Raw genomic sequence first — 14,406 nt, forward strand, 5'->3', positions numbered from 1 at the left:
GTCACCATGAATGTACCTTCATACCCATAACTCATTCTTGTATAGAAATCACTCTAAATAAATACTCAGTTTAATATTGCAATTTTCAAAATTCTAAATATCATGAACTATATTATACATAATAATATTCTAAGACATTTTTTTTATAAACTTCGATTTATAATTTTTTAGAACCAGCACATAAATCTCATTGATTTTATTTTATGTGAATTCAAACTAAAAACCAATTCAAGTGAAATCTCCAAATAAATATATACCTATTTATATATATATTTATAAATTTTAAAGTATTATTTTTTAATACTCTCATATTAATATTGAAAAATTATATAAATTAGGGTTTTTTTTTTTTTTCTGTATTCTTCAAAATTTCCTTCTTTTTTAGTGACTCATCCTTTATTTTTTTTTTCAATTAGAACTAAATTTTTAAGTTTTTATTTTACTTTTTTAATTTTATTTTCCTTAATTACATTAAGTATGTGCACAAAGTCTAATATTTATCCCATAATTTATGCAATTTTCAAATTTAAAAAATATTGCAAAATTTTAAAGTATTAAATCTTTTTGAGTTCAACTTTTCTTCCAAAATATTTACTTAGTTTACGTGAATTCTACGGAAATAATTATTTCATATGGTCTTCTAAAATTTTTAATATCTTGAATTATATGGTCTTACAAGTCATTTTATTAAACTGCCCTCCTTAAATCCTCATTCACCGATGATAAATAAGCACAACAAGATAGATACCCACATGGCAGTCCCACAATCAGCCAAGTATTCTATTCCCAAAAAATGCAAGTTCCGTTTCAAATGCATCTTTGTATATTATACACGTTTACGTAAGCCTATAAATACATATGACAAAACCCTTCACACACCACCAACCACTAGCCAAAAAGAGATAATGGCACTCACCTTCTCTGCTTCATTGATCTGTGTTCTTGTTCTGCAATCTTTCCTCTTAAAAATAAACTCGCACCCATATGGGTCTGATGTGCGAAAGGGTGATAAGGATTTGCTAGAGTTCCCGTTGAATCTGGAGTACTTGGAGGCTGAGTTTTTTTGCCATGGCTCATTAGGGTATGGGTTGGACAAGGTTGCTCCCGAGCTGACCATGGGAGGTCCTCCTCCTATTGGTGCCAGAAAGGCCAATCTTGATCCCTTAATAAGAGATATCATGGAGCAATTTGCATGGCAAGAAGTTGGACACTTGAGGTTTTGCATACGCATTGTTCAATCTTCAGTTTTTTTTAATTATTTGTATTGAATTGCTTCGGATTAGATTTTTTACTTCATTTTCGCGTAGGGCAATTAAGTCGACGGTCAAAGGATTTCCAAGGCCGCTGTTGGATTTGAGTGCAGCAACATTTGCCAAGGTGATTAATAGTGCATTTGGGAAGAACTTGCGGCCTCCTTTTGATCCTTATGCCAATAGCATCAACTTCCTTACTGCAACCTACATAATTCCTTATGTTGGACTTACTGGATATGTTGGAGCAAGTCCTAGGCTCCAAGGTGCTACTTCCAAAAGAGTAAGTCCCTAGCACATAACAAAGAATGAAAACCGTAATATTTCTAATTCATAAAATGATATATATATCAAATTATTTTGTATTTTCTTTTCAAGTTTGTAAACTAATCTAATTTTGGGTTGTTTCAGCTTGTTGTGGGGCTTTTGGGTGTGGAATCCGGTCAAGATGCTATAATCAGAGGATTATTATACGAGAGGCTAAATACGACAGTAAGACCTTATGAGAGAACAATTGCAGAGTTCACTGATCGCATATCTAATCTAAGGAACAAGCTTGGTAGAGCAGGGTTGAAAGATGAAGGCCTTGTGGTTCCTAAAGAACTGGGCGCCGAAGGCAAGATCGAGGGAAATACACTTGCAGGAGACAAATACTCGGTTTCCTATGAAAGGACACCTGAAGAAATTCTTAGAATTGACTATGGAACTGGAAATGAATCAATTCCTGGTGGTTTTTATCCAAAGGGAGCTAACGGTGCCATTGCGAAATCTTATTTATCTACCGCAAACTACTAAAAGTGGGAAACCTGACAGTTTTAAGTTACCACTGTCAATTTAAGCAACTATCTTGTGTGATTAATGTTGTTCTTTTGAGTCGATAATTATGTCGTTTCATATCTTCTACGTATCTTGTCTTTTTGACTATTTAATCCTACTCGTTTATAAATGTACAAGTTGTCATATAAATAGTTCGAGATAACCAATAAAGTTAAGAATCTCATGTTCACAATTCAATCATTCGCGACACAAAAATAAAGAGGGCAACTGTAAAGTTTGATGCGCTTAAACCCATAATGCACTTGCAATCAGGTACTATTAATGGTTGACTCAATCAATCAACAAGAGCTACAAATCTGTACACAATTAAAAGTTGATGACTAACAAAATGCACTTGGCCAAGTCTGCATTCATACTTGAAGTAAGAATCTCTGCAGATTGCACATCAAATTGATTTTATGTAGTCTCAATCAAAAATTTTATAAATACTATGAGTTTTTATGTATAATTTTATTGAACATTTATGTAAGAATTTAAAGTTACAATTTTTTTTCAATACTATAATGTAGATCTAGTAAAGAAACAAAGTGTGGCATTTTTCATGTTTCTTAGACAAATTTCAATTTATGATTTTTAATATGATTGAATTGAAGAATTCTCAAATATAATGTTAAGAGTTCTTTGCTATTCGAAATTCTTCCATTGCTAACTATCACTTTTTGTATTCTTTTAAGTTTTTCTTCTTATTAAGTCGATAGATTCTTTCTCTTCTTTTTCTTTTTTTTTTACTCAAAAAACATCAACCCTATTTTAATTAGAGCTAGATTTCATAGGTTTTTTTGAAAAAAAATTAATTTCCTTAGCCGCATTAAGTATGCACCACTAAGTTTCATCTTTATTCCCTAATTTACGCAAATTCAAAAGACAAATTATTCCAATATACTTGCAAATTCAATACCCTAATTTTTTGAGGTGAAAAATATTTTCAGCTATGAACTACCATTTTTTACTTTATTTTTCTTAAAATATATGGTCAACTTAGTCGGATTCAAACAAAAAAAAAACATCATTGAAACAGACTCAATTTCGATGTTATGATTATCTAAAGTTTTAAATACCAAAAATTATATAGTTTTGTAGGTCATGTTAAAAGCGTATTTTTACTTTGCATTTAGCATGCCAAAAGTATTTTGAGTTGTACTCCTTTGGTTGCACAAATGCTTTTAAAGCACAAAAATCAAAGCCGAAAGTTCAACCAAATGGGGTCTAATATATATTTATATATGTTAATTAGGTAAATACTATTTGTAGCATATATTATTAATTAATTTATTTTGTTAAATAGGTCATGAAAAGATTGTATTTTTCATTTATAAGTACGATAAAAGAGTTTTTCCTATTAGAGACACAATACAACCTAAAAAAGAAAATAAATTTATAGTTATAAATATACAAAAATAAACCTTGATTTCTAGGAAGAAAATCATATCCCCGTAATTATAAAATATACGGTCATGGATTCTCAACACTCTCCTTCAAGCTGCCTGAAAGTCGTCATTAATAGCAAGTTTGTTCACCAATTTTATCAACTTGCTTCTTCAGTAAGCCTTTAGAGAGTACTGCTACTTGTTCAAACATAGAAATATAGGACATAACAACGAACCCAATTTCCAATTTCTCCTTAATAAAGTATGTGTTAACTTCAAGATACTTAGTTCTATCATGGAGTAATAGATCATGTGCTATTGCAATGGTGACTTTATTATCACAAAAAACTTCCATGGATAAGGGACTAGTAGCTTTTAAGTTCTTCAAGAAACTATTTAATCCATAAAGCTTCACATATACAATGTGCCACCATCTTAAACTCTGCTTCAACACTATTTCTAGCCACCATATTCTGTTTTTTCTAAGCCAAGTCGTAAGATTTCCTCCAACAAAAGTACAATACCCGAAGTTGATCTTCTGTTTTACTTCCTTTGAATCATGGGCTAAGGCTCCCTTCGCTAGGGTCATACCTACACATGAATGGATGAATTATTGTCATATCTTAAATTTGTAATCAAATCAAAATGATCATCATTTCTTTAATTTACTTGCCAAAACAATATATTTCAAGCCAAAAGAAAAAGAACACCCTAATAATTAATTTTGACTCCAGAAGGAACCTTACGTGTAAAAAATATTCAATTTCCATTATTGTTTTAATTATTTTTATTATTTACCTTGTAAGTAATATACTTGTCTCATTTACATAACAGTTAAGTATTCAAGTCCAAATCCTCATGTTCCATTTCTAATAGATATTGTAAATAGAGATATGTATATGTAAGCCTATAAATACATGTGACAAAACACTTCATACATCACCAACCACTAAGAAAAAACAATGGCAGTCACCTTCTTTGCTCCATTGATCTGTGTTCTTGTTCTGCAATCCTTCTTCTTAAAGATCAACTCAAGCCCATATGGTTCCGATGTGCCAAAAGGCGATAAGGATTTGTTAGAGTTCCCATTGAATCTGGAGTACTTAGAGGCTGAGTTTTTCTTGTATGGCTCATTAGGGTATGGGTTGGACAAGGTTGCTCCCCAGTTGACTTTGGGAGGCCCTGCTCCTATTGGTGCCAAAAAGGCCAATCTTGATCCCATTACAAGAGATATTATAGAGCAATTTGCATGGCAAGAAGTTGGACACTTAAGGTATCGTATCCGCATTTTTCACTCTTGAATTTTGTTTAATTATTTGTGTTGAATTCATTTGGTTTGTCTTATCTCATTCCTTGACTTCTTCCATTATTTAATATAAAGGGCAATTAAATCGACTGTCAAAGGATTTCCAAGGCCACAATTGGATTTGAGTGCAGGGTCATTTGCCAAGGTGATTAATAGTGCATTTGGGAAGAACTTACAGCCTCCTTTTGACCCCTATGCCAATAGCATCAACTACCTTATTGCATCCTATGCAATTCCTTATGTGGGACTTACTGGATATGTGGGAGCAAGTCCCAGACTCCAAGGTGCTACTTCAAAAAGGGTAAGCTCCTAATATATAACGAGGAAAGAAATCAATAACATTCTTAATTCATAAATGATATTTAAATCAACTTATTCTATAATTTTTTTCTTTTACTTGTCAAATAATTATCCAATTATCTGTTGCATACAGCTTGTTGCGGGGCTTTTAGGCGTGGAGTCTGGCCAAGATGCTGTAATCAGAGGGCTTTTATATGAGAAGTCAAATCTGAAAGTGATGCCTTATGGGATAACAGTTGCAGAGTTTACCAATCGCATCTCTGATCTAAGGAACAAGCTTGGCAAAACAGGGTTGAAAGATGAAGGCCTTGTGGTCCCTAAACAACTGGGTGCTGAGGGCAAGATCCAGGGAAATTCTCTTGCTGGTGACAAATACTCGGTTGCCTACGATAGAACACCTGAAGAAATTCTTAGAATTGTCTATGGAAGTGGCAATGAAGCCACACCTGGTGGTTTCTATCCAAAGGGAGCTGATGGTGCCATTGCTAAATCTTATCTACACACTGCAAACCATTAATAGTGTGAAACCTGGCTGTTTTATGTTATCACCATCCATTTAAACAATTATGTTTTGTGTATAATGTTGTTTACGATCGTGACAACACTAAACTGAGCCAATAATTGTGACATTTTATTCCATTTATGCATCTTGAATTTTGAATTATAAACCCTTATTTAATCATATACAATAAGCATCATTAGTTCTTTTCTTGTATGATGTTGACTAAAAAATCATCTTCTAATTATAAGCTCTTATCACAGAGAGACCGGTCCATATATTTACAAGTTATCATATATGTAGACTAAAATAACCAGTAAACTTAAAATCTGAATAAATATATAAGAATCTCAGGTACGCAACTCAAATCACTCGATTTAGCATCAACTATTAGAAATATTATCAGTAAAGAGAAACAGTCAAGATTGTCAAATCATTTTACTCAGGTTGGGAGAAAAACCTTTCATGGAATCATCTTATACAATTAATTCATAGTAACGACATGCAGAAAAAGCACTTCTACTTAGACCTGTCAATTTCAAAGGATACAAAAAATTATAAAACCAAAAATAATATAGTTAAATTATATCTGGATCAAATTGAAGTTGCAAATAATTTTGGTAAACAAGGTGCTTCGTGCCTGCTAGACATGGGAATGAGATTCCTGTTGGTTTGTTGATTAAATAATTTATATTTCTCTATATTTCTTACGTGCATCTGTAAGTTATTTTGAACTTTTCAAGAAATGATCACGTCATTTGCAAGAATGATAATTCTTCTGAGTTATAACTTTTGAGTATTTCATTATCACTTAAAGTCAAGCATACAGCCCGTGCATCTTACAGTTGTACATTTTTTAAGCAAAAATTTTCAAATGAATAATTTCATTTCTTTTAAGCAACTTCACTACACAAGAGTCCTATCTAAATACCCATTTTGGGAATTCTACAACTAAAATTTATAACAAGAAAAAGAACAGCATATGTGGGGGTTTGGATCATTATTATTATTCTTATAATATTATTGTTAAATAAACCTATTCTTATAATATTATCGTTACAATAAACCTTTCACCTCAAAAAAAAAATAATAGTATTATTATAATAAATTTTAAACTAATTGTTCATGATTGTAATTAAGGAGTATTTATAGTAACCAAATATTATTATTAGTACTATTATTATTATTACTATTACAGCTATTATCACGTTATATCACCATGATCGTTATTATTATTATTGTAAACTATTACTAATAAATGAGCCAATCGCTTTACGTGAAATACAAGCTATTTGGTATTATTGTCATTTTAATCAATAATAGTTTTGCATCTAAATCAATTTTTTTTATCCTTCACTAAAGTCATACTTACACCTAAATGGACGAATTATTATTATATCTTATATTTCTAATCAAATCAAAATGACCATCATTTCTTTACTTACTAAAACAATTCATTTCAAGACAAAAAAAAGAATATCGTAATAATTAATTTTAACTCCAAAAGGAACCTTACGTATCCAAAATTTCTTATTTCTTGTTGTTCTAATTATTTTTATTATTTACCCTGCAAGTAATATACTTGTCTCATATGCATTACAGTTAAGTATTCGATTCCCAAATCCCCATGTTCCATTTCTAATAGATCTTGTACATAGACATATGTATATGTAAACCTATAAATACATGTGACAAAACACTTCATACAACACCAACCACTAAGCAAAAACAATGGCAGTCACCTTCTTTGCTCCATTGATATGTGTTCTTGTTCTGCAATCCTTCTTCTTAAAGATCAACTCAAGCCCATATGGTTCCGATGTGCCAAAAGGCGATAAGGATTTGTTAGAGTTCCCATTGAATCTGGAGTACTTGGAGGCTGAGTTTTTCTTGTATGGCTCATTAGGGTATGGGTTGGACAAGGTTGCTCCCCAGTTGACCTTGGGAGGCCCTGCTCCTATTGGTGCCAAAAAGGCCAATCTTGATCCCATTACAAGAGATATTATAGAGCAATTTGCATGGCAAGAAGTTGGACACCTAAGGTATCGAATCCGCATTTTCCAATCTTGAATTTTCTTTAACTGTTTGTGTTGAATTCATTTGGTTTTAGTCTTATCTCATCCCTTGACTTCTTCTATTATTTAATATGAAGGGCAATTAAGTCGACTGTCAAAGGATTTCCAAGGCCACAATTGGATTTGAGTGCAAGGTCATTTGCCAAGGTGATTAATAGTGCATTTGGGAAGAACTTACAGCCTCCTTTTGACCCCTATGCCAATAGCATCAACTACCTTATTGCATCCTATGCAATTCCTTATGTTGGACTTACTGGATATGTGGGAGCAAGTCCCAGACTCCAAGGTGCTACTTCAAAAAGGGTAAGCCCCTAATATATAACGAGGGAAAAAATCAATAACATTCCTAATTCATAAGTGATATTTAAATCAACTTATTCTATAATTTTTTTCTTTTGCTTGTCAAATAATTATCCAATTATCTGTTGCGTACAGCTTGTTGCGGGGCTTTTAGGCGTGGAGTCTGGCCAAGATGCTGTAATCAGAGGGCTTTTATATGAGAAGTCAAATCTGAAAGTGAAGCCTTATGGGATAACAGTTGCAGAGTTTACCAATCGCATCTCTGATCTAAGGAACAAGCTTGGCAAAGCAGGGTTGAAAGATGAAGGCCTTGTGGTCCCTAAACAACTGGGTGCTGAGGGCAAGATCCAGGGAAATTCTCTTGCTGGTGACAAATACTCGGTTGCCTACGACAGGACACCTGAAGAAATTCTTAGAATTGTCTATGGAAGTGGCAATGAAGCCACACCTGGTGGTTTCTATCCAAAGGGAGCTGATGGTGCCATTGCTAAATCTTATCTACACACTGCAAACCATTAATAGTGTGAAACTTGGCAGTTTTATGTTATCACCATCCATTTAAACAATTATGTTTTGTGTATAATGTTGTTTACGATCGTGACAACACTAAACTGAGCCAATAATTATGACATTTTATCCCATTTATGTATCTTGTAGTTTGAATTATAAACCTTTATTTAATCGTATACAATAAGTATCATTAGTTTTTTTCTTGTATGATGTTGACTAAAAAATCATCTTCTAAATATAGACTCTTATCACAAAGAGACTACTGTATAAATGTACAAGTTGTCACATAAATAATCTAAAATAATCAATAAACTTAAAATCTGGATTAATATATAAGAATCTCAAGTTCGCAATTCAAATCACTTAATCTGGCATCAACCATTTTCTAATTTCATATATGATCAGTAAAGAGAAGTAGTCGAGATTATCAAATCATTTCACTCAGGTTGGGAGAAACACTTTTCATGGAATCATGTGATGCAACGAACTCACAGTAACGATATGCAGAAGAGGCACTTCTGTTTATACCTGTCAATTTCGAAATATATAAAAGATTATAAAAATAAAAGAATAATATAATTAAATCACAACTTGATCAAATTGAAATTGCGAATAATTTTGGTAAACAAAATACTTTGTGCCAGCTAAACATTGGAATGAGATTCATGTTAGTTTGTTGATTAAATTATATATATTTCTGTATATTTCACATGTGCATCTATAAGTTGCCTTGAACTTTTCAAGAAATAGCCAAGTCATTTCAAAGAATGATAATTCTTCTGACTTTGCAACTTTTCAGTATTTTATTATCAGTAAAAGTTGCACATACATTTAACAGTCTTGTTCTACACTCACGCTGTCTGTTTGACGCATCTTACTACTGTGCATTTCTTTAAGTAAAAATTTTCAAATGAATAATCTTGTTTCTGTTCAGCAATTTCACTGTACAAGAGTCCTACCTAAATACTAATTTTGGGAATTTTACAACTAAAATAATCATTTCTTCACCTATCGACATTAAAAAGCTTCAATCTAGAATAAGAACTTATTTATCAACTTAGAGGAATAACTCCTACCAGCATATGGGGTTTTTTGAACGAAGTTATAAGTAAGGAACTTGTTGTCCTTAGTAAGCATAACGCCATTTTCAGGCTATTTGTCAGCTTAAAAATTCTGTATGAAATCTACAATCAAGCAACAAATCAGTGGATGGGCGTCAAAACTTAATATGAACATTGTATAACCCAAAACCTTTTACTTCCACCGAATGAAATGGAAGTGGTGAGTATAAAGTTCATTGTGGTTGGAACTAAATTTACCCGCAATCAGGTACCTTCAATTGTTTGTCCAAACACTGTACAAGAATACAATACTATACACGACTTGCAAAATGCTCTTGTCCAAGTATGGGTTCATGCCTTAAGTAGGGAGCTTTTGCAACAAGCACATGAAAATGACTTTAATCTCACGTATTATCGAGATGCAAACCCTTGTACACAAGTATTTACATATCAATTAGAGTACAATAAGTTTCCCAAGGTTCTCAACAGAATAAAAAAGATGACCCTGAATTAAAAAACTTAGGGTCTGGAACCAATTATCATTAACTTTATCAACGTTATTGTTGTCCTCAAAGGCTCTTTTATTCCTTTCCTTCCACACCCACCACCCAAAAAGTAGCAAGGGAAATAAGGCTCACATGTCTTTCCTCACCTCTGATCCCTTTTGACGCCAAAATTTCCTCCCTTATTAAACCATTCATCGTCCAATTAATACCCAATAGGCTGTAAGAAAGAGTCTATAGACTATATGCAAATGGTACTGCAGAAGTAGATGGTTACATGACTCTACATCACTTCTGCACAGATAACAACCACTCACCAAACCCTAGCCCTTATTATCAGCTTGTCCAATGTTAAAATGCACCCTCCAGCAGCCTCCTAAGCAAAAAAACAACTCTATCCGATGCTTGTAAGGGAAGCCTCTTCCAATAGTCTCTCTTTGTCAAGTAGCTGTAGAAGGAATTTACAGAGAAAGACCCTTCATCATTAAGACACCAGAGCGAACGGTCTCTACTCCCATCAATCTTGAGTCTCACAAAGGCAAGGAGTAATGATGTGAAAATCACTGAAGAAAAGATCTGTGATAAACAGGAGGTCTATAAGACTCCTGAAGGAAGGAAAAGGCTAAGCGATGATGAGCTTCTTGGACATACTCGTAAGTGTTCCTGAACAGACAGTGCTCAAGTACAAGCCTTAGACTGCAAATCAGAATTTAAAACACCAAGGAATCGGACTAAGAAGAGGCAGAATTGGAAAAGACGGGAAACCAGGAAGTTATTGAGCCTTACAGCCAAGGAAAGACTTGGCACACGAATCCCGGTGCAAGAAGAAGCCCAAAAGATGGTGTGGGTGTGGATCCCCGTATCCCTACACGTGTGTAGGCCTCCACCCGTGTGACACGTGGTTCCGGTCCAGTACCGTGGACACACTGGCAGCAGTGGCCACACCATGCGCACAAGCGCGCAGACGCTGGCCGCATGCACAGCCCGTGGGCATGCACGGACAAACCCTCCCGCACACCCAGCATGCACGCCAGTGCACGCAGGACACACGCAGCAGGCGCACGGCAACGCACATGTGCGCAGGCAGCTGGTCGCATGCCCAGCAACCTGTGCACACGTGACCCGCGCCCAGGAAGCAGGCCTGCACCGCCCACCTGGCCCAGCCAAGCAACCCGCAGCCTAGCCCACACAACCCACAGCCCGACCCGCACACCAAGCAGCCAGCCCGTGCTGTTCACTCTTCATAGTCCTCTTTGAACTCCAAGATTCACTTTTCCTACTTCTACAAGGTGTCCAACCTTCCCAATTATTCCATGTGCAAAATATGTCAAATTTAAAGGTAGACGAGAAGATATCCTTGAAAAATTAGGAGAAGGGAACTATTATTTAATATTATTTAAATATAAATCCTTATCTCTAAGATTATTTAATTAATAAAATTAAGATAAAAATAATAAATTTTATTATTTAATTAATTATGTATTTATTTTTCAATTAAATTAGGAATTAGAATATGGATAGGAATCCTAAATCCTATTCCATGTAGAAATAGAAATCAAGAGCCTATATAAAGGTCTTAACTCATGCATTGTAAACATACCTTGAGAATTAATAAAAATTAAGATTTGAGCTTTCTATCTAAATTAGCTTAGTGCTAAAAATTAAGATTTGAGCTTTCTATCTAAATAAGCTTAGTGCTAATTTTCTTCTCTTCAAGTTCTTCGAAGGTAGGTGAGCTTACCAAAGTCTTGATTGAGCCGAAGAGTTGGGATTGACTTATCGAGTAAGTCGTGGCGTCCTTCCTTTTCTCGTTTTTGTTTTCCTCTAACTTTTTTTTTATATTCCTAATTTTAGGCTTGTGAATTCAATTAAAGAGAGGGGTTTAACTAAGAAGTTAAGTTTTGATATTGCAGGCGATTGGATTGAGGTTCCAGGAGTCAAAACAATCATTCCCATACCCTCCCACGTCAAGTTATGTCTCGTAATTCCTAACTTCCTAGTCATTGAGGTTCTTCATGACCTTCTTTATCATTAAGATACTAGAGTCAGCGGTCCCTACTCCCATCAATCCTGACTCTCGTAAGGGCGAAGAGTAATATCTCATACTCCCTAACTTCTCAATTATTAAGGTTACTTGTGACCTCCACATACCACTCCCCATACCCATAGTGTTAATGTACGCATCTTGTAGCAAGACATCTTTGTTGCAAGCAATGGCATATGTCTAAGAAAACTGAGCCTGTTAGTCCAATTTTGCATACTTCAGGATCTGTAACTGCCATCAACACTGTCAATCGAATTGACAAGTTTTTTTCTCATCACATTGTGGTACTTCCTTTTAGTAAGGCTACTTTGTTGTGAGAGTAGGCTCCTTGGATAATGCATCGATCTGGACCATTAGCTTTCTTGGCACTTGCTAAGAAATATGCAATCTTGTTTACATTGTGCATGATTACATATAACACCCGATTCGAAAATTTGGCACGAGATAATTTTACAATTAATAAAATAATATATTAAAATAATTCATATTTTTATTTTATTTTAATTTTGTGAAATTTTAAAAAAAATAGATTTAGGAATGAAATTAAAAACAATTTTAAAAAAAAAAATGTGAAACTGTGAATAAGGGAGGATATTTTTGAAAGAAAAATTCAAAATACGGGTATAATCGCAAAAAGAAGAAATACAGCCACGTGGGACGGCTACATCAGCAGGAACAGCTAGTCAGAAGGCGCCACGTGGCGGACACGCTAACATCGATTCCACACAGGAAGCCACGCGAGCAATCCGTGTGCCAGCGAATCCAAAGGCCCAAATCGCATCCCGCGCGCATGGACGGTCCAGATATGTTTCCTCCTCAGGCGTGATCGAACGGTCAAATTCAATCCAATTATGCGGCCCAAATTCATTCCCCGAATAAGAGAGGTCCAACGGACGGGAGAGAGCTATGTGTCCTTGCACGGACGATCTAGATTGACTTGAGGAGGGTATTTAAACTTCGCATTCCATAAAACTCTAACTCTAGCCGCACCAGTCCTCGTCGGAGAAGAAGAAAAAGGGCGGCCGGAAAGAAATTGACCGTCGTTGCCGTCGCACCGAAGTCATCGCTGATGCTGAAAAGGTGTTTTTTTCCTCATTCTCGTTCAGAATTCGATTCTAAGCCTTCCCACACCCGTATCGGAGCCGAAAGGCTAACTGGTGAGCCAGAAAACACAAGCGAAGCTCGTTCGAGCCGCCGCAGCCGAAATCCAAAACCTCCTCTGATGAACTCCTTCCCATTTTTCGTTTTCCTCGGTTTTCTGACCATCGTATTCCTCGTCATTTTCTGGTACAGGTTAGCCGAAGGAGAACCCCGGTCCTGAAGGAGGAATGATGGACCGCCGCATCCGGAGACCCTTCCACCAGTAATGTTTTGGTTTTCGCCTTTTCCGGGCAACAAAGGCCCCCCTAACTTGGTTTTTTACAGATTTCCATGCAAAAGCGGCCTAAACCGGCCTAAAATGGCCAGACCGAGAGGAACCACCGCCGTGGACAGCAGAGCCAGCGCTGGAGCACGGTAGCGCCGCCGTGCCGGAACCCTAAATTAGCCGAAAAAATTTAAAAACACATATTTTAGCCTTTTAGAACATTTTTGAATACATGATGGGTATTTTTAATTTCCACAAGAAAAATCCAAGAAACCTGAAGACCATCAGGAGGCGTAGTGAAAAGTACAGTGTTTCGAACATTAATTCAGAGTAAGAATCTCTCACCTTTTTTTCTATTATGGTAAATTGAAATTTAATAATCAATAACATTATATTTTGTGAAAAATAGAAATCCTTAAAATTAATTACAAATCATTAGTAGAGTCAAAACCGGTTAGTGTATATTTGTCCTATCTTGTTGTTTATTTTCTCTTATACTGCTTAAAATACTTATTATTATATCGTATGCTTTAAATTATTGATTTTAATTACTTTCTCGGTTATTTAGTTTATCTACCCGTGTTGTCCTCATCTGTTGATTGGTTTTCAATGAATGTTCTAATCATATCTTCTTAATTCACGTATTGTCCATTTGCATGATTTACTGTTGATTTGTAAAAATGTGATGGTATGTGATTTGGTGATTGGTTGATTATGTGAATTCATGTATCAAAGACCTATCGGGTACCCTAGGAAAGGGTGTACGGATCCCGTACATAGGGAAAACCTTACCGTGAGCATTATCTCAATCGAACAGGGTTGAGAAGTCTTATATCGGAAGAGATTGCGAGGTATAATTTACCCTTATACCGGACAAGGTATTGAAACAGTGGTATGTATGGCGCCCATTACCGGACGGGATATGGGAATGGTTGGTTAATCAATAACTTGGATATTAAGGTTCACATAGGGAGGATCCCTATAAACC

General features: G+C 35.1%; 3 protein-coding genes and 1 pseudogene across 4 annotated transcripts; 3 read left to right on the forward strand and 1 right to left on the reverse strand.

Moving 5' to 3' along the window:
• The first annotated feature begins 866 nt into the window (after positions 1–866).
• Positions 867–2,264, forward strand: LOC110821527 (ferritin-like catalase Nec2). The gene is made up of 3 exons (XM_022051395.2): positions 867–1,216; positions 1,308–1,533; positions 1,662–2,264. Exons 1-3 carry the CDS (start codon positions 906–908, stop codon positions 2,043–2,045), a joined length of 921 nt encoding a protein of 306 aa, XP_021907087.2. The 5' UTR covers positions 867–905; the 3' UTR covers positions 2,046–2,264.
• A 1,320-nt stretch (positions 2,265–3,584) lies between these two features.
• LOC148253640 (uncharacterized) lies at positions 3,585–4,043 on the reverse strand. The gene has a single exon (XM_088219758.1). It carries the CDS (start codon positions 4,041–4,043, stop codon positions 3,585–3,587), a length of 459 nt encoding a protein of 152 aa, XP_088075884.1.
• A 373-nt stretch (positions 4,044–4,416) lies between these two features.
• LOC110821272 (desiccation-related protein PCC13-62 pseudogene) lies at positions 4,417–5,650 on the forward strand (annotated as a pseudogene). The gene is made up of 3 exons (XR_015819044.1): positions 4,417–4,727; positions 4,836–5,061; positions 5,194–5,650. The product of XR_015819044.1 is annotated as a desiccation-related protein PCC13-62 pseudogene (transcript).
• Positions 5,651–7,290: 1,640 nt separating this feature from the next.
• LOC110821273 (desiccation-related protein PCC13-62-like) lies at positions 7,291–8,526 on the forward strand. Its single transcript, XM_022051065.2, has 3 exons — positions 7,291–7,601; positions 7,712–7,937; positions 8,070–8,526. Exons 1-3 carry the CDS (start codon positions 7,291–7,293, stop codon positions 8,451–8,453), a joined length of 921 nt encoding a protein of 306 aa, XP_021906757.2. The 3' UTR covers positions 8,454–8,526.
• The last annotated feature ends 5,880 nt before the right edge of the window (positions 8,527–14,406 follow it).

The sequence above is a fragment of the Carica papaya genome, chromosome 5, assembly GCF_054855325.1.
Source record: "Carica papaya isolate Zhongbai chromosome 5, ASM5485532v1, whole genome shotgun sequence".
Taxonomy (NCBI): domain Eukaryota; kingdom Viridiplantae; phylum Streptophyta; class Magnoliopsida; order Brassicales; family Caricaceae; genus Carica; species Carica papaya.

What these genes read in the sequence shown, in the direction of transcription:
- LOC110821527 (XM_022051395.2), top strand. Translation starts at nt 906, where the DNA reads ATGGCACTCACCTTCTCTGCTTCATTGATCTGTGTTCTTGTTCTGCAA. An exon ending in CAAGAAGTTGGACACTTGAG is followed by an intron (nt 1,217 to 1,307) that starts GTTTTGCATACG and finishes ATTTTCGCGTAG; the next exon opens with GGCAATTAAGTCGACGGTCA. An exon ending in AAGGTGCTACTTCCAAAAGA is followed by an intron (nt 1,534 to 1,661) that starts GTAAGTCCCTAG and finishes GGGTTGTTTCAG; the next exon opens with CTTGTTGTGGGGCTTTTGGG.
- LOC148253640 (XM_088219758.1), bottom strand. Translation starts at nt 4,043, where the DNA reads ATGACCCTAGCGAAGGGAGCCTTAGCCCATGATTCAAAGGAAGTAAAA.
- LOC110821273 (XM_022051065.2), top strand. Translation starts at nt 7,291, where the DNA reads ATGGCAGTCACCTTCTTTGCTCCATTGATATGTGTTCTTGTTCTGCAA. An exon ending in CAAGAAGTTGGACACCTAAG is followed by an intron (nt 7,602 to 7,711) that starts GTATCGAATCCG and finishes TTTAATATGAAG; the next exon opens with GGCAATTAAGTCGACTGTCA. An exon ending in AAGGTGCTACTTCAAAAAGG is followed by an intron (nt 7,938 to 8,069) that starts GTAAGCCCCTAA and finishes TGTTGCGTACAG; the next exon opens with CTTGTTGCGGGGCTTTTAGG.